A 17,663-nucleotide genomic window follows, 5' to 3' on the forward strand; every position below is an offset into this window, starting at 1 on the left:
CGACTCTCTGATGCAGAAACAATTCTAACACAACAGCACTACACCTGATTCACCCTGCAAGTTTCTCAAACCACAACTTGTTGAAGAGTAAATGTACTTTTGTTTTCCATAAAGAGTGTTAAAGCCTTGGTGAGTTATAAAAATGCATTAAAGGCTATCTTAGTGAGGGAGAGGCAAAAATCTGGACTGCTGGTAGTCCCATATGTTCATGAAACAAATAATATTTGAATGAACAATTTCAATGGACAGTGTTCAAAATACACCAGCAGTGTGTGTTTTGATGCGTTTGATTGATACAAATAGTTCAGAAGAGACAAACCTGCATGTTGAAATGTCCCTTTGATGTACTTTTGTGTGTATGATGTACTTTTGCTGACCATTATCCCAGTTGTTCAGTTTTCTCAACAGCCCTGTGTTTGTTGTCTTACATAACGTCATGTCGCTGTCGGCCAATCTCGATGGTGTGTTTCCCAGCAGGATCCGCCCCTTTACAGGATGCACCATATTTGGAAAATGACGTACTGGGGATCCCGTTTCTGGAATATTCCATTTATCGCGGGTGAGTTTAAAAGATCTTTTCTAAATGTTACTTTTTACATTTAAACATCAGCAATAAGCATTGTATGTTGAACTGTAACTGTACTTTAACGATGTACGAGCAATAGTCGGCATTATTGCTGCGTTGTTATGTCGGTGTTTGGGTGTTTTTCTCCTCCCTCTGTCGCCGACGTCATTCGGCTGGTCCTGCAGATATAAAAGGCCTGTGTCTGCTCAGAGTTGGCATTCAAACTTTCAGTAGCACACCAGCGACAAGAGAAAAGGAGATCGAGAGCGGAACTTTAGAGTTTCTCACAATCCCACTAAAAGGATTTCCTCATCTCAAGGGTTACATTAACCCCTCAGCAGAGTTTGCTTGGATCTTCCTTACTTTTTTTTGGAGTAACGATGATGTTTACCGCTTTCAACACGGAGTGCGACTCTTCCTCCCGCTGCAGCACCGCTTCCCCGTCCGGGGACAACCTGGGATACTACCCGTCACCAGCCGGGTCTTACTCCAGCATGGGATCACCCCAGTCTCAGGTATGTCCAGTCAAATATTACTACAATGTATGATATTTATATTTATGCAATGAAGAACTTGGGAAGATATTATTTTAGCATTCACTAAATCATTCTCATAAAGTTTTTAAATGATAAATATGGACTGACTTACAAATAGTAATAGCCTATGACCGGCGCTACACACAGCTCAAGGCAAGCTTTATTCAATCACCTGGAAACTCCTTAGAGGGGAGTGTAACGTCATACTTGACATCATATGGATATTTTTAAACCACCCAGCTTTTTATAGATCCCCTTCTTCATTCATAGACACCCTGTAATGCTGCACCCCCCCTTCATCCTGAAAGTATACCAAATGTACTGATGATCTCTTTTGCTTCATTACCCACAGGATTTCACTGACCTGACAGCATCAAGTGCCTCCTTCATCCCCACTGTCACAGCCATCTCGACAAGCCCAGATTTGCAGTGGATGGTCCAGCCTTTGATCTCCTCGGTGGCCCCTTCTCACAGAGCTCACCCCTACAGCTCCAGCCCCAGCCCCGCCTACTCCAGACCAGCCATGAGGTCTGAAGCCTCCAGGGCTCACAGCTCTACCAAGAGGGGCAGAGTTGAACAGGTAATTATTATTATATCTCAGTGTTACATAACAGGCAGCGACTTTGATGTTATACTGTGGTAATTATAAGAGCTGGTGGCTTAACTTTTTCTTTTATTATGTGCAGATAACACCCGAGGAAGAAGAGAAGAAAAAAATTCGCAGAGAGAGAAATAAGCAGGCAGCAGCAAAATGCCGCAACAGGAGGCGGGAGCTTACAGACACTCTGCAAGCTGTAAGTATGCCACAGATCTGCCATCATTCATTAAAATGAGTTTCCAGCCACAGCTAATAACACTGTTATCCAACAGCCATTTTAATGCCTCTTCCTCTCTTTCTCTCTCCCTCGCAGGAAACTGATCAGCTAGAGGATGAGAAGTCCAACTTGCAGAATGATATTGCTAATCTTCTGAAGGAGAAGGAAAGGCTTGAGTTCATTCTCGCTGCCCACCAACCCATCTGCAAAATCCCCTCAGAGCTGGACACAGACTTCTCAGTGGTCTCCATTACTCCTTCCCACCCCTGCCTCTCCACTAAGGTGTCCACCCAGTCACAGACCACCATCCCAGAGGCATCCATTATCACTTCCAGCCAGCCAACCTTCACCTCAACCTCCAACTCCATCTTCTCAAGCAGCTCCATCCCCTCCATCGCCACCATCTCCAGCAGCACGGTCAAAATGACAGACCTGGACGCCTCCGTCCTGGAGGAGTCTCTGGATCTGCTGACAAAGACGGAGATGGAGACGGCGCGGTCAGTGCCAGAGGTTGACCTGTCCAACTCACTCTACACAACTCAGGACTGGGAGGCCCTTCACGCCTCAGCCAATAACAATGACTTTGAGCCACTGTGCACGCCTGTGGTGACCTGCACACCAGCCTGCACCACCTTTACTTCTTCTTTCGTGTTTACCTTCCCAGAGGCGGAGACCTTCCCCACTTGTGGCGTCGCCCACAGGAGAGGAAGTAACAGCAACGACCAGTCCTCTGATTCCCTCAGCTCACCCACCCTGCTGGCCCTTTAAAGACGCCTCCAAAAACAATAATACTTCCTTTCAAGCACATTTTATTGATGTATGAGATAGATGTGCAGATCACAGGGCTATGGAATGGACAGGAAGCAAATTATTTCTGATTTTATTTGCCTTTATCTATACTTGCCTATTACACCAATGTAGCAAGTTAAAAAGCATGTTTTAACTAATACAACCTAGTCGTTTTATGAGTTCATATATGATTTTAATGGTGCTAGATAACAAAACTTATTGTAGTGTTGTGTTTTCAGAGCAATAGTTATTATTGACCCAGTTTGTTTTCTGGTTGATGGAACGTGAGAGTAATTGTGAACTTGTTTGTGAAATTTTAAAAACTGACGTACTTTGTCTTAACCATGGTCTGAGTGGTCTATCTTAGTCTGAAGTTTTCTGTGAAAACATTAGTGGTTTTAATTTATGAAATTTATTTTTTTACAGAGAGAGTAAAGATGAATGTTGTTTGTAAGACATGTAAATAAAACATAGTGATATTTCAATTCAAACATTTGTCTGGTTGAATCTGTGGCACTCTTGTATGCACACACATACAAGGATTTTAAAATGTATACCTAGCAGTGAGATATAATCGCAGCTCCAGTGGCATTCAACAGTCAATTAAAATAAAGTCTAAAATTAGCCTCCATAAGGGATAGCAGTATTTTTCCTGCACCTCCACTGGCTCTATTTATTGTTCCGTCTGTTGCCAAGGTTAACTATACGTCAGGACTCTTACGTCAGTGCGTTCTTTCCATTTTTTTACATTTGCAAGCATAGCGCGATGACGTTGCACTTCCGTGCCCAAACATAGAGTGCTTCGACGACTCGTTGCTGCTGCCTGTCTGCCTGCAGTGAGCAGACGGGCTTCTCGGTCAGACACCTTGTTTTTTTTCCCCCCTCTCCGCTAACACACAGACATCTCTAGAACTTGTCTCTGCATAGAAATTGGATTTGATTATTGGCGTGTCGATAGGGAATAGCGAAAAGAGGGGGGGTGCATTGCTTCCCTAATCGAGGTGGTGTGTGTTTCACATGCGCCTGTGTGCAAGAAAAGCGCTGCACACGTGTACGGTTATACAAGAGAAATCGCAAGAGGATCCGAAAGCAACATTTTAACCACGATCTACGTTGGTTTCAATTTATTCTGTTCTCTCGGAAGGTTTTGAATTCGCCAATATATCACCTCCCACAGTCAACAGACGCACGAGTGAGTTACAGCACAATGCAACAAACCCACAAAAAAAGGGGGGGGGTCCTCAGCAATTATTCATGTAGGCACAGACAGGAGTTTGGACTTCTTTAGCTATTCTATGTGCAAATGGACTGGGACGTGCAGGCAGCTGGACGGTGAAGTGTAAAGTGGCTGTCTGCAAAGTGGTGTTTTTATTCAGCCTGCTCCAATTCTTCCTTCTCACCAGACACATAAATCCACCTCTTCTGGAGGCACAGCTGGGCCAGAGTTAACACTTATGTGCCAACATCACATCAAAATGTCTTGAATGACAAGTAGGGTCTCACATAAATACCAAATTTAGAAGATGGTGATCTAGGAAATATATTCACTGATAGTCTTGCATATTATCTTTTTTCCATTGGTTGTTGTTGACAAATGAACAGCGGCAAACATATCTAGTGTAGGTTTTCTTTCCGTTCAAAGCCACACTAGAATAACTGACTGATGAGATTTGCGTGGTTTTCCTAGAAGCAGATAAGATTTAGTGTGAAAGCATTTACCTTTTAAATGACCTTTTGCTCTCTTTATATGTAGTTTTCATTAAAGTTAAGACATTTGATTGCTTTATTTAAAACCCATAGCTTCATGGCCCAGATACATGTAAGGCACTCTCAGGGCTGGGAGTTACATACATCTGTCTGGCTCTGTATAAAATAATGCAATCCTGTGTCTTCCAGCTTTTCCTAAACATAAAGTTGTTGTTCAGAAGGCCATTTTCTAAACATAAAGGCAGTAAATTCATCCGTAACACAATTGAATTTCAATGAAACTAGGTGATTCAAACTTTTTATTGTTACAGTTTGTCATCAAACTTTTCCTACCGCTCCCTTCTACTTGTCATTCTTTCACCTCGCTTGCTCATTTCACCCTTTATCAATATTTCACCATGTAAAGAATAATCGGAAGGCAGATTGCCTAATGGCTTTGCACAGGAAACGCGTGGTGGGTGTGTGTGCGTGAGGGACACACTGGGTGGAAGACTACCATCGCACAATGAACTTACTCTGACGTTTGAGCCCTTCTGTGGACACACCCTTTTATGCAACACGACGGCCAAGATATCAGCAGTTGTTACTCCTGTATTGTCACTTCCTGTATGGATACGGGCCTGCTCCTCCAATGGCAACCTGAAACAAATAAAAAGATCCAAATATTTGATATAGTTTAAAGAATAAAGGTTGCAGAAGTACAATGCAACTTCCTTGGTTTTGTTAAAATGCTTGGATTTTTTTCAAAGCTCTTCTTTTGTTAGCACTGTGCTATTGTATAACCGCTGTATTCTGAGTACCTATTTGTTTTCCTTTGCACTTAAGGAGACCCTCTTTTTCCTCAATAAAGCCTCTATGTGCAACCATGCAGCGCCTAATAACTCTGTCTATTAATACCTCTTTGCCAGCCCTAGGGAGATGGGGTAGCAGCAGAAATAGCAGGTGCCTATTGCTTCTTTTAACATCAGCATCAACAGCAGTAAAATTAGACCACTATGACGCCAACCTGCGTCGGTGCTGCAACCCAGGGGAGGAACCAGGCAGCGTACGCCTGTTAGAAAGAGAGGAGGAAAGTGAGAGCGAGGCGAAGGGGTGGAAGAGGAAAGGAGAAAATGATGAGTGTATGAGGATAGCAGGGAGGGAGACAGACAGAGATCCCTGCCTAGGTATAATTGTGAGCACAGTGATGATGAAAGAGCCGAGTTTGCCTCCGTGCCACGACGACAAGAGCTCAGTTTGGCTCGGATCCATATTCACAGAAATCAATCCCCTGATACCTTTCTTTTGTCGAGAGAGGATATGAAAGCCTTAAGAAAGCATGAATACTTCAGTGTCTTCCCCCTGTGGCAGAGTGTCTGTCTGAGTGACAGAGTGATAGTTACTCAGTAGTGAGCTTACAAAGACACCAAATTATACATTTACTGACAATCAAATGACACCTCTTTTTGACATATTTGTTTTACTGGCATGACTGTCAACACAGTGAGTGCATCTGACACAGTGAATGTATTCCATAATGTTAAGTTTCTATGACACAGTCTGCTCATCTGTGGGAGTGTAACATATCAAATTTAGATTTTTGAACTTGATTCTGAGCTCTTATTTGCGTATGTCTGTTTTTCCTCTGTGTTTTGTTTTTTTTTGTACTAGAGGTGAGATCAAGCAGAACTCAAAGAATGACAGCAATGAGTCGGAGGGTGTGTAGACACTTGCGTCAGCCTGCATGCTCATTTAAGGAAGTAATCCACTCTATAAAGTAGTACTTTCATACTGACAATGCTGAACCAGTGCCCAGAGGTGATAAAAAGGCTAGTGAATCAATAGTAAGATTAATGGAGTACTTTTCCAGGTAGTTTACAGACTACATTTCACCCCTAGACATAGTTAATCCACAATGAATATGGTCCAGAATGTACTTGTGGATTGAAAATTCCTGACAATGGTTACAAACAATGTGACATTCACATTTTTGTATAATTTAATGTAAAAATATAGATTAGACACAGGTATATAAATATAAAGTTTTGTAAAATTCATTTCTAGCCTAAAAGCTCCATAGCATGGAGGAGTGTGTGACATGCTATTCTTGGTGGTTATTTGACGCACTAAGCTACAATACTGGAGGGATTTCGCTATCCAATAATTACTGTTCACTTAGTGCCAGACTCCCCACACTGCAGCATGTCCTCGTCTCGTCTCGTGGGATCAGTAACAAGGATGTTTCCCTGGAAACTGGACAGCTCTATCATATGTAATTGGGTAATCCCTGAGCTGCTGACAGAAAAATAATAGCTTTTGGGATTTTCAAAATACACCAGCCAACACTGAGCATGATATGTCTGTTTTATAACCTGGATTTAACAATCGCATGGATGGATTATTATGCAACTGTGGTAATATTAAATACATTTTTGAGTGAAAATCTATAGAAATCAATAAGCTACATGAAAATAGATGATTTCTAATCTTATAACTGCAGTACCAATATCTTTCTATGGGAGCAAATATGTGCAAGGATAGAAGTACATTGGTCGTTCAGCTGCTGAAGGAGAGGAGGAGAATTTAAATGATATAAAATAGGGTCACACATTCATTCTCATTACAGAGACCAATTTGGACTTCATCACATGTGAAGTACCATAACAGACCTTTAGACTCTAAACTATAAAACAGCAACAACCAACAACAAAAACAAAAAACAGCCTAGCTCTGCAGTCGTCACCCTGACTGGTATGTGTATGTAATCTCCATTTGAAAAATATGAAATGCCACAAACTAGTTTTTTTTTGTTTTTTTTTTATCTTGTAAGAGACATGAAAGTCTCTGATCTTTCTTCTGTTGTTTTCATTGCCTTGAGCTTTGATGTTACCACATGTTTTCCCACACACATTGTCCGTCTCAGGAATATGGCCTTTTTGACCCACTAGGGGGCCCCAGGTCATATCTGTACTGTAGTCTACGTAAGGGCCCCACCAGGATGTTCTCAAAACCAGAACCTTAGGAGTCTTGTGTTAGTAGTTAAGTTGTTTTGTAAAATGTACATAGAAATACGCCTGGTGTGAACACTGCTGCTACAAAACATGTCACTATATGTAACAAAGCAATCCAGGCTCAAAGGTCCACTGCATCTCACTGTATTCTTCAGGTAATTAAAGCCAGCTCAGGTGTCATCATGTGATCTAAGTGTGAAACTTCAGTTATGTGTTATATGCATATGTGGGAATGGGGATGGACTCCACTGGATGCTTCTGGTGGTTCGCTGACTAAGCAGTGTCTACATTCCTCCTTACTCACAACTTTGTGTAGGAGGGCCCACTGACCTAAACGAGTGGCCAAAGACCATCTCTCACTCTGATCTCTGAACAAAAGTGACATCATGTGACACCTGAACCAGCTCTTGCTGATGAAGACTGTGAAATGTGGTTGAAAGTTCTGCAGGTAAAGAAGCTTCCCCGCTCAGCTCTCATCACTACGACAATGCAGTACGTATCTAATGTTTATATTTTTCAAACATTGCCAGTTTAATCATTCCCAGACAACTAACCAGGCAAAATGGGTAACTGCCCAGACACCTAGAGGCCATAGGGTGACCAGATCCCACAAACCAGATATGCGACAAAGAGTATGTTTGTGTGGGACAATGTGGGACACATTACCAATGCTTTGATATGTCTATCTAAATATCTAAGTATCTAACTATCTCTGTTCTGCCCTTTAGCTCATAAGATCTTCAATTCAGTAGCACACAATAGACCATTCAGTTCACAGGTTAGGCATTAGCATGCAAAGGACTTAGATATATTTAATTTGAAAGCAACTTTCCCAACTCCCACGCTACAGCAAGCGTAAAAGCAAGCTGAGTTTCACAGTTGTTATTGTGCAACAGTCTGCGGCAGTGGCCTTCCACCAGTTTCACCCAGTTAAGAGTAGTTTCCCAGTATTTGCTGTAGCTGCTTTTCCTTTTGTTTGTGGTAGTTTACATCATATTCTGACTAAATCTGCATAATTTGTGACTTTGTGGTGACCAGCAATTTTCCACAATGGGCGTAGCTAGTGAAGAGACAGATTAACCTGCACTTGACCTGCATGAACGCAGTTTAATTAACATCAAACACACCCCCATGATGACAGCCTGCCCTGCTTTCATCACAACCACCAGATAAAAATCCGATCTCAGAATAGCGTCTGTCCTGCAGCGGTTTGACTTGTGAAAACTAGAGCCAATCAAAATCAGAATCAGATATACTTTAATAATCCTGTGGGGAAATTACTTAAAAAATTTGGAATATCGTCTCAATATGTGGACAATGGACCTTTTTCACTGTGGCCATTCTGACATGAAATAGTAAGGTTAACACAGGTGTTACTAATTATGCTAATTAAGGCTCTGTTCCAGTTATTGTAGCAGAACCTTTCCAGTGAGTCAACATGCACTTTAGTAGTACCCTGACCCTGTTTGACCCGAATGGAGTAGAACCTCAATTAAGTATCATTAATAACACCTGTGAATCTGGTGATAAGAGTTAGTATCAAGATAGAGGCTTTACAATTCAATATAGATTTCTTAAAATCTTACTTTAGGAAATCTATACCAGTGCTCAAAAAAAAAAAAAAAATGGTATAAAGAACCCACCACTATATGCATAAATCAATTTCTTATTTATCATAAATGTATGCATCTGAGTACATTTTTTTTTTTTTTTTTACATTTTTATGCAACCAGAACAGTGGAATCTGCATTTGTATCCATCACAGCCCCTGTAACATTAACATCAGATCCCTCAGTTCACATTTACAGCACTGCTATCAAGATGTTGGGGGTTTGAACACAATAATCAAGAGGCTACAGCGTTTTTGAAAATTGGTACAATATCACAAAACAAACAAAACCCACAGTGGGACATCTGGTCACCCTTACAAGAAGCCCCTAAACAGGCTGAACTCACCTGGAAACTCCTGGAAAGAGGAGTCCGACGTTGTAGTTCTCCCTCCAGGACGGCGGCGGCGCTGGAGCGCTCAGTGAAGCCGGTGGTGTGAGCTGGAGCTCGGTGTTAAGCTGGTTGGCTGGCACGGGCTGGTTGGTCGGTTGAGGGTAGCCATGGCTCGACTCGCTGCGCTACTGCTGTTACCGGTTCTTATTGAATCTGTATTTTCCATTTCTTTCTTTTTACCGGTCAACTCAAGGAAGTGCTTACGAGAGGAGATCCACAAAGACGTCCTCGTCACGGGGGAGTATGAAATAAGCGAACAGGCGAACACCAAAACTAATCTGAAGGTGAGCACAGACCTGCGGCTAGCTAACAGTCAGCGTCACCAGCTCGTACTGAGGCCGAAATGGCTCCAGTCTGCTCTCGTCTGTGTCGAGTTAGACTAGCTGTGGCAATGGAAATGCGTAGCTTGTGTTAAAGATGGTCTAAAGATAGTCTAAAGATAGTCTGAACTGTCGAGTGCGGCGGAAATGTGTGACAACTGTTGTTAGCATTGTAGCTAACCTAGGCCCCGAAAAACTCGTCTTCCTGGTTTTACTAGCTCAGTAGCTAGCTGCGCTAACGTCACATTATCGTTAATAATGCCTTTTTGACACAACCTCAAACCACTCTCACCCGAGTGAGCAGCCCCTGTATCGTCCACTGTGGGTGTTTATTTCTCAGTAACCGTGTGTTATGTGGTGTGAAGTGATCCCATATGTGTCATCGGCTCTGCTGCTGTTACACGTCAGTCTTACCGTGCAGACACAGGGGCTAGCCGCATTAGCACATTAGCCATTTATAATGCATGTCAACGACAGCTTGTATGTGCTGTTTATTAAAAGTAACGTGGTCTCAGTATTTTCCTCATATATCACACAGGAGCTTAAATCCTCCCGTTGGTTCCTAATAGTTGTAGTTGTAAATCGGTCTTCGTGATTTAACAGCTGTCAAAATAAAGAGCGTGATTAATGGTTTGGAGGTAATTATTAGTCTTAATGAATGTATCACTTAGTTTATTGCAATCAGTCTGGGCTGCAAGTAACTGTTGGTTTTATAATATCATTTCATCTGTTGATTACTTTTTCAATTAATAGATTATTCTGTGAAATCCCAAGAGCCATATGCAATCACCTTAACCTCACCATCAAAGCAATCATGAGACAAATCCTCACATTTTACATACTAGAATCAGAGATTATTGAATAACTATCAATATATTAGTCAATTCAACAATGCAGTTAATATTTGTGTCATTGTTTACTTTTGTAGATCACAGATTCCTCCAGTCACACTCTTTACTCCAAGGAAGATGCAACAAAGGGAAAGTTTGCATTCACCACAGAGGACTATGACATGTTTGAGGTGTGCTTTGAGAGCAAATCACCCATGGGTAAGTGTGTTAGCCCGCAGGCACAACATTATAATTTATTGTGAGAAACACTCACTGAAGGCAGTGTCGTTGTTTGTCACTGACACAAGAAGACGATTAGTTTGTGTTAATCATTGGAACAAGAGCAAAGATCTGAGTGTTTATAATTAACATTTTGCTCCATTTTGTTTTTAGAAATAAAACACACACTGACATTGAACCCTTTTAGTGGTATTTTTGTTGTTGTGATATAAATTAGATGGTAATGAAATTAGAGATGTGAATTTCTGAAAATGAAGGAATGATAAGAAACTAATAATGATCCATTCAGAAAAATGATATATGGAATAACACTGAAGTAAATGAAGGTTTTTGCAATTATGCAACTACACCAGGTCTATATAATTATGAGTGAACATAATTTAATTGGGTTAATTGCATATGATAACTTTTTTTTTTAAATCAGGGACTGGAAGAGTGCCTGACCAGCTGGTCAATCTGGACATGAAGCATGGTGTGGAGGCCAAAAACTATGAAGAGGTAAGTGTTGGAGCCCGAACCATTAGCTTGCTTTTGTAGAACGATACCAATAATGTAGATAAAGACCTCCTGCTGTTTGTAGAGTAGGTCAGTGGATGTAGATCAATGATGTTGCATCAGTGGTTTGACTACATATCTTCACTCTTCCAGTTTGAAAAACTACAAAGGCACATACTCATTTTAACTGATTGCCAGCGGTTCTTAGCCTGGTGAAAGTGTTAGAGGGCACCCAAATGTGTGTGTGTGTGTGTGTGTGTGTGTATATATATATATATATATATATATAACCAAAACCTTGAGTTGAAGTTCTCAGTATATGGTTCTGGGCTGAATTGCAGATCAACCCAGTTGGTTAAATGTGCAGTACACTAATAGTCAAGATAAAAGCCCTCCTTTATCAAACTACCCTAAAAGCAAAGTGAGTTGAGATTCAAAAGATACAAGAGGCATATGATCCTTTTCCTGTTACTGTTGCACAACATTGAAATAGGCAATGACTTCATCAGATTAAGATTAATAAATCAAGTTGATCTCTGGAAACAAAGTATATTTATCCAGTACTTTATTAACATGTATGCCACATTTAAATACTTGTACTTGTGTGGATTCCTTGTGCTGTGTTGGTGGCATAGTCAACTGCCCATTGTGAAAACATTATAATGACGTCAAGGTGCCCCAGTATTGAAAAGGTTTTTTTTACCTCCACATTATTAAAAAAAATTCATATTTATATAGGCACGCATCAGTGTACATCATCACTTCCATATCTTCGTAGTCCGTCTGAGAATGGATAGCGCTGTGGTTGCCTCAGGCAACACTTAAAAATAAGTGCAGAAGTGATAAAGCCCTGTGAGCTGAGAATCACCCCCCTGCCCACACATGCTGCACGAACATGACGTTCTGTTCTGCTGTGGGATTGTGGAGGTGGATGTTTAGGGAGAACTCAAGTGGGCATGCCTATCTGTGGGAAGAGGGTGGAGCTGAAATTACACATGTATTCACCTACGTAGATGGGTGTGTTACTTTAGAACAAATTTGCAAGTGGTTCAGATGATGCCTTGGTATTTGGTTAATGTGCTGGAAAGATTCCCTGTCTGTTACACAATGTTTGAGAATGTTTACTTGATGTAAACCACATGATCCAGTCTGTCTTTGTTCTCTGCTTATTTGATTCCATTTGCATGTTGCATCTCGAGCAGATTTGACTTTTTGAGTCCCTAATGGGAAAATGTCCATGTTGGAGCCTGTTGCACAGTTTAAGGTTTGGTTCATTTATTCCAGACCAAAAAGAAAGACAGAGGCATTGTTGCTTAGTTTTTGTCCATTTAGACGACATACAGACTACAGACATTGACAGTTGTAAACATATGCCACGTGGACTGACAGGTAATCTAGTCATTGGGTAGTTTTAGTGACCTCTCCTCCATAATTGACAATCAACAGCAAGTCGTACTCAAAGAGCACATACAGAAATAGCTGTTGTGATCATTATTGGCTGAGACTGCATCTTGCATTGTAAATAAAATAAGACTTATCCTGCGCCACCCCACCGGAGGAAGTGGTTGCCGTAATCATCAGAGAAATCTTGTAAATTAGTTCTCTGTAGAAGTTAAATTCGTACACGTCACACATTCATATCAAATATTCCTGTGCTCGGTCTATTTTGTGTTTTCACCACAAACCAACCAAACCAGAGTTCGTTAAAGACACACCTTCTAAGGCCTGCAGCTGTTTGCTTCACATGGCAGTTTTTTCACCTGCCTGATTGAACAAGAGTAAACGAGCCAACACCATTTATTTAACTGGGTGTGTGCCCAGCCTAAGAGTGACACCTGCTGGACAAAGGTTATAATGACACTGTTCAAAGAGTAGTTCTAAGTTGTTGTTTTTTTCTACCATTGGCTTCTCAGGCATCAAGTTTCTGTGGTTGTAGCAGCTTCTGTTTTGTCCCTGCAGATTGCCAAGGTGGAGAAGCTGAAGCCTCTCGAGGTCGAGCTGAGGCGACTGGAGGACCTGTCAGAATCCATCGTCAATGATTTTGCTTACATGAAGAAGAGAGAGGAGGAGATGCGGGACACCAATGGTAAGAAAACTGTAATTAATAATTTGCTGTAACAGCACACAAATGATCACAGGGAAAGGACAATTGATTAGTCCATAACTGGTAACTGTCTGAGTGAATGTACACGCTTGATTGTTTTCTTAAGCCCAGCAGACGCTGCTTAATAAGGTCAGAGTGTGGATTTGAACCCTGAACCCTGCAAAATGTCTGCCTGACTGGTTTCTTTTTGACATCCTGTTTGAGGGGGGTTCATGAGGCCTAATTAATTGCCTGAACAAACAACAAACTTGTTGAATTTCTTTTAGATGAATTTTTGTTGCGTCTGAAATTTTGGTTGGCTGTCTCACAGTTTGAGCAGTTCCAGGATCCATTTTCCCCACATGGTTAATGTCAATATCTCTTATAGACTGTAGTGAGCTTGTTATTATTTGAGTAGTATTTGACATGTGATGTAAACCATTGTCACAAATTGTTCTTTTTTAAATAATGAATATAAATGTTTCCATTATCCTCTTTAGTCACTGGTTGAGTTACAGTTTCTTGTTTATTTCTAGCAGTTTGATCAATTTGCAGTCAAAAATACATCAGCGCTAATGCCAACCTTACTTCACATTCATAGCCGTAATGCACAGTAATCCTACCTTTCTCTTGGTTTTTCAACATTGTTGAGTACACAGTGTTCCTTGTGTTTATTGGATTTGTGAATGGATAAATTGGATAATTCTGGCTGTGCAGAAAGGCCAATTTAAAACATGTAGTGACTCAATGTACAAGATTGATAAAAAGGTAGTGTCTGTCCAGCTACATGAGTGTCAGGTTTTAACTAAAGCCCCAGTGTGTAACATTTAGGATGTGTTGGCAAAAATTTTATATAATCATAGGTATGTTTTCATTAGTCTATAATCACCTGAAAATAAGAATTAAATTTTTCGTTACCTTTAGAATGAATGTTTTTATCCAGAGAAGGTCCTCTTTCACAGACACTGCCATGTAAAGCCACCATGTTTCTACAGTAGTGCCGAATACACAAACCAAACACTGACTCTAGATAGGACCTTTGGCGTTTTCTGCTGCCACTGTTGTTTCTCCTATGCGCTTGAAGAGTAAAGTTGTCTCTTTTTTTTGTTGGTTAATTAACTGTATAAACAAAGTCACTGACTACCCTTCTGTTTTTTCATCACTCTCCAGAGTCTACCAACACACGTGTGCTGTACTTTAGCATATTCTCCATGTGTTGTCTCATTGGGCTGGCTACATGGCAGGTCTTCTACTTGCGGCGCTTCTTCAAGGCAAAGAAGCTGATCGAGTAGAGCGGCCCCTGGCTCCTTACCTCGGGGGAAGCTGCCTGCCAGTCAGCCAACACATCCCAACATCCACCCTCTTTGGACTAGCTTCAGCAAACAACAGCAAGTGGGGTTGAGGGGCTCAAATTCTAGTTTTCACAGCTGTAAGAGAAAGAGTACCAAGGTTGTCCTCTGAAAAATGATTCACCTGCTTATTTAGTGGTTTGAAACATGAAAAGCGCTGTAGGGAGAAATGCACTGTGAGACATGGGAGGCGTATGTCGCTGCATTGGTGAGATACGTCCATCCCCATGGTACTTCACGTTTCTGTCTGCACTGTTTTGAATGTTGCAGCTTACTGAATAAGAACTTGTTCCTTCAATCAGTTGAACAGTGATGTTTGATTTTGAGCTCAGTATGAATGGATGTGCCATGAGCGAATGTCTTTGCCCTTCTGTTGATGTACACATTCTTTGCCATGCCAAGCAAACTAGATCCTTGGTGCCCTTTTTATCAAGTGAAGGCTATTTGAAAAGTGGTTTGTTGTTACCTTGATGAGAAAATTGGCAACCACTTAACTTCTGTATTATGTCACCTAATTTGCATACATGTTTGGTAGCTAAATTTAACCGTGTCTTTAGTTTGTTTTCATATTGTAAATGCTACTTAGTTGCTTCTACAGGCATTTTGGGGGGGCGGGGGGGGAAGCGGGGGTTGTGAGTTGTCAGAGTAAAATATTCTCTTAGTTATAAATTAGGTCACTTCTATGAGCTCTTGCACGTTCTAGTTTTGTTTTTGGAACACCTGAATATTAGTTTGTCACCAATCAAAAGTAGCCAGAAACCAAAAACCTTGTTGCAGCGTTAAACTGTATGTACACGGCTATGAGTAATTTAACCACCTGACTTCTGTGGTACAATTCATATATACGTGCAAGTTTCTCTTGTCAGAGTACAGTGGATGGAGGATCTCACAGGAAATGTAAAGTATACAAACCTTTTTTCTGAAATATCCTTTCCTTCATACGACCTTTTTTCTTTACACACTGGTAAATTTAATGATCTTTTTTGTAACTTCAGTATCACCTCCCAATTACAGTACTTGCAGATCCATCCAGCGTGCTTCTTTTCTTTAGAAATGCTTATGAGGCTTGGGTTACATGAGAATGTGGGTGGTTGCAAATATTCAGATTGTTTTTGACAGGGATTAATTGAGGCATCTGTCATGGATACATTTTTAACAATGAACATGCGCATTGTGCGCAATCAATGATTTTTATGTTGACTGATAAATTTTGTAAATTTGTGTTGGGCTTTTATTCAATAAAATATTGGATGGATTTACAGTAGTTATGGTGTAATCTAACATGTATTTCCCACTTGCAGTGCTAATGTATGGGCTCTGAAAGATGGTTTTTGGCTTGAGTTGCAAATTGCCAAAGCGAAAAATAGCACTATAACCTCAGCATTATAATTATTATTATAAGGGGTATAAAAGTAACAAATATTCACCCCCCACATTCAAATTATAGTATTAGTTGCTCTGCTGGTCATAATAGTGGCCAATACAACTTATCAGACTATACATTTAATAATACATTTTAATTTATAATTTTAAATTAGAAATTGAATTATGTTTGTAAACAACTTCTCCTGATGAGATTTGAGCAGATTTACCTTTACTGTCAATGGTCACATGACCACTGATGTTTACATCCTTGGTGCACTTTGAAGACCGGATAGAGTCATTACATTCATTTGAAGATGCTTTTATCCAAAGCAACTTCCAAGAAGTCCATTCAGACTCCATAGCAACAAGAGCTAGATGTCATCAAAGATGGAGCACATCCCTCCCAAACAAACAACTAAAAGCATTTCCAGTACAGGAGCTCATTATGGCTCTCATAAGTCATCAAAGCTCCACAATGAAAGGTGAGTAATGTTATTACTCTGAAACAACAAAGAGTTGAACAATACAGAGAGACTCTATATCTGTTAGTTACCAGTGTTATGTGTCATTTCTCATTCATTCTGGGTCAAGATAAGCTCATAAGCATATATAACAAGTATAGTATTACACAACTGCATGAGACTGTTTAATCAATACTACTATCTTATGATGAGCTCACCTTCTCATCACAAACCAGGCTGCCACCATGTAAGTGTTGTATCTCAAACCTCTGCTCTGACCATGGACAGCCACAATCTGACTTTCAGTGATCTCCTTCCAGCGATTGGAGTGGTTCAGATGTCGTCCTGGGTTAGAAATGAAGCAGATAAACCACATATATTCAAGGCTGTAAATTCATCCATGACATCTTCTTAATTTCATTGTCTGTCACTAATTAGATGTCAAGAAGAAGATACTGCAGTTGTGGGACTACAGTATGCATGAGAACTGCTCATTTCCTTTCACACCCCAGAGCGACTTCAGACTTATTGACACTAGAAATGGAGGAACATACCGGAGTATTAGGGCCAATATTATGACTTTATTCTCGTAAAATTATGACTTTATTCTTGTAATCCCGCCCATTTTTTTTCTCTTAGTATGGCCCTAATACTCCGTCGTAATACTATACCTGTAGGCTGTTTACCTTGTGATTTTTAAACATTTCATTAATTCATTCTAATATGATCAAATATATATTTAATCAAATGTAGTGTTTTTTTTATGTTGTCATATAAGTAAATTAATAATAAAAAACTCCTCTCACTCTCACTGACTTTTCCATACAAAATACAAAAAAACAATACATAAAAAACAAAAATTAAAATTAAAACATATCTGAGATTCTATAAAAAATAAAAAATACGTACGTAATTAGTAAAAAAAGACCTAACAAATAAAACACACACACCCACGCTATACATACGTTGATATAAAAACATTTTTTAGCTACTCCTATGTGTTCATAAAACACTTAAAAACGACCACGTTCACAGTTTGACTGCAGTTTTTAGTCGCACCACAAACTTGATGCGTGCAGCGGCCAACCAATCAAATAAAAGCGCAGTCACAGTAACC

At 40.4% G+C, this 17,663-nt stretch overlaps 2 protein-coding genes across 2 annotated transcripts; both read left to right on the forward strand.

Moving 5' to 3' along the window:
• Positions 1 to 770: 770 nt before the first annotated feature.
• fosab (v-fos FBJ murine osteosarcoma viral oncogene homolog Ab) lies at positions 771 to 3,196 on the forward strand. The gene is made up of 4 exons (XM_051407926.1): positions 771 to 1,080; positions 1,454 to 1,681; positions 1,788 to 1,895; positions 2,013 to 3,196. Exons 1-4 carry the CDS (start codon positions 946 to 948, stop codon positions 2,682 to 2,684), a joined length of 1,143 nt encoding a protein of 380 aa, XP_051263886.1. The 5' UTR covers positions 771 to 945; the 3' UTR covers positions 2,685 to 3,196.
• Positions 3,197 to 9,459: 6,263 nt separating this feature from the next.
• Positions 9,460 to 15,984, forward strand: tmed10 (transmembrane p24 trafficking protein 10). The gene is made up of 5 exons (XM_051407929.1): positions 9,460 to 9,687; positions 10,652 to 10,772; positions 11,218 to 11,291; positions 13,248 to 13,374; positions 14,542 to 15,984. The coding sequence occupies exons 1-5, from the start codon at positions 9,511 to 9,513 to the stop codon at positions 14,661 to 14,663; spliced, it is 621 nt and encodes a 206-aa protein (XP_051263889.1). The 5' UTR covers positions 9,460 to 9,510; the 3' UTR covers positions 14,664 to 15,984.
• The last annotated feature ends 1,679 nt before the right edge of the window (positions 15,985 to 17,663 follow it).

This window comes from Dicentrarchus labrax, unplaced genomic scaffold (assembly GCF_905237075.1).
Source record: "Dicentrarchus labrax unplaced genomic scaffold, dlabrax2021, whole genome shotgun sequence".
NCBI classification, from domain to species: Eukaryota; Metazoa; Chordata; class Actinopteri; family Moronidae; genus Dicentrarchus; species Dicentrarchus labrax.

Coding starts and splice junctions, on each gene's coding strand:
- fosab (XM_051407926.1), top strand. CDS start 946: ATGATGTTTACCGCTTTCAACACGGAGTGCGACTCTTCCTCCCGCTGC. Junction 1,081..1,453: donor TGGGATCACCCCAGTCTCAG/GTATGTCCAGTC, acceptor CATTACCCACAG/GATTTCACTGACCTGACAGC. Junction 1,896..2,012: donor TTACAGACACTCTGCAAGCT/GTAAGTATGCCA, acceptor TCTCCCTCGCAG/GAAACTGATCAGCTAGAGGA.
- tmed10 (XM_051407929.1), top strand. CDS start 9,511: ATGGCTCGACTCGCTGCGCTACTGCTGTTACCGGTTCTTATTGAATCT. Junction 11,292..13,247: donor AGGCCAAAAACTATGAAGAG/GTAAGTGTTGGA, acceptor TTGTCCCTGCAG/ATTGCCAAGGTGGAGAAGCT. Junction 13,375..14,541: donor GGAGATGCGGGACACCAATG/GTAAGAAAACTG, acceptor ATCACTCTCCAG/AGTCTACCAACACACGTGTG.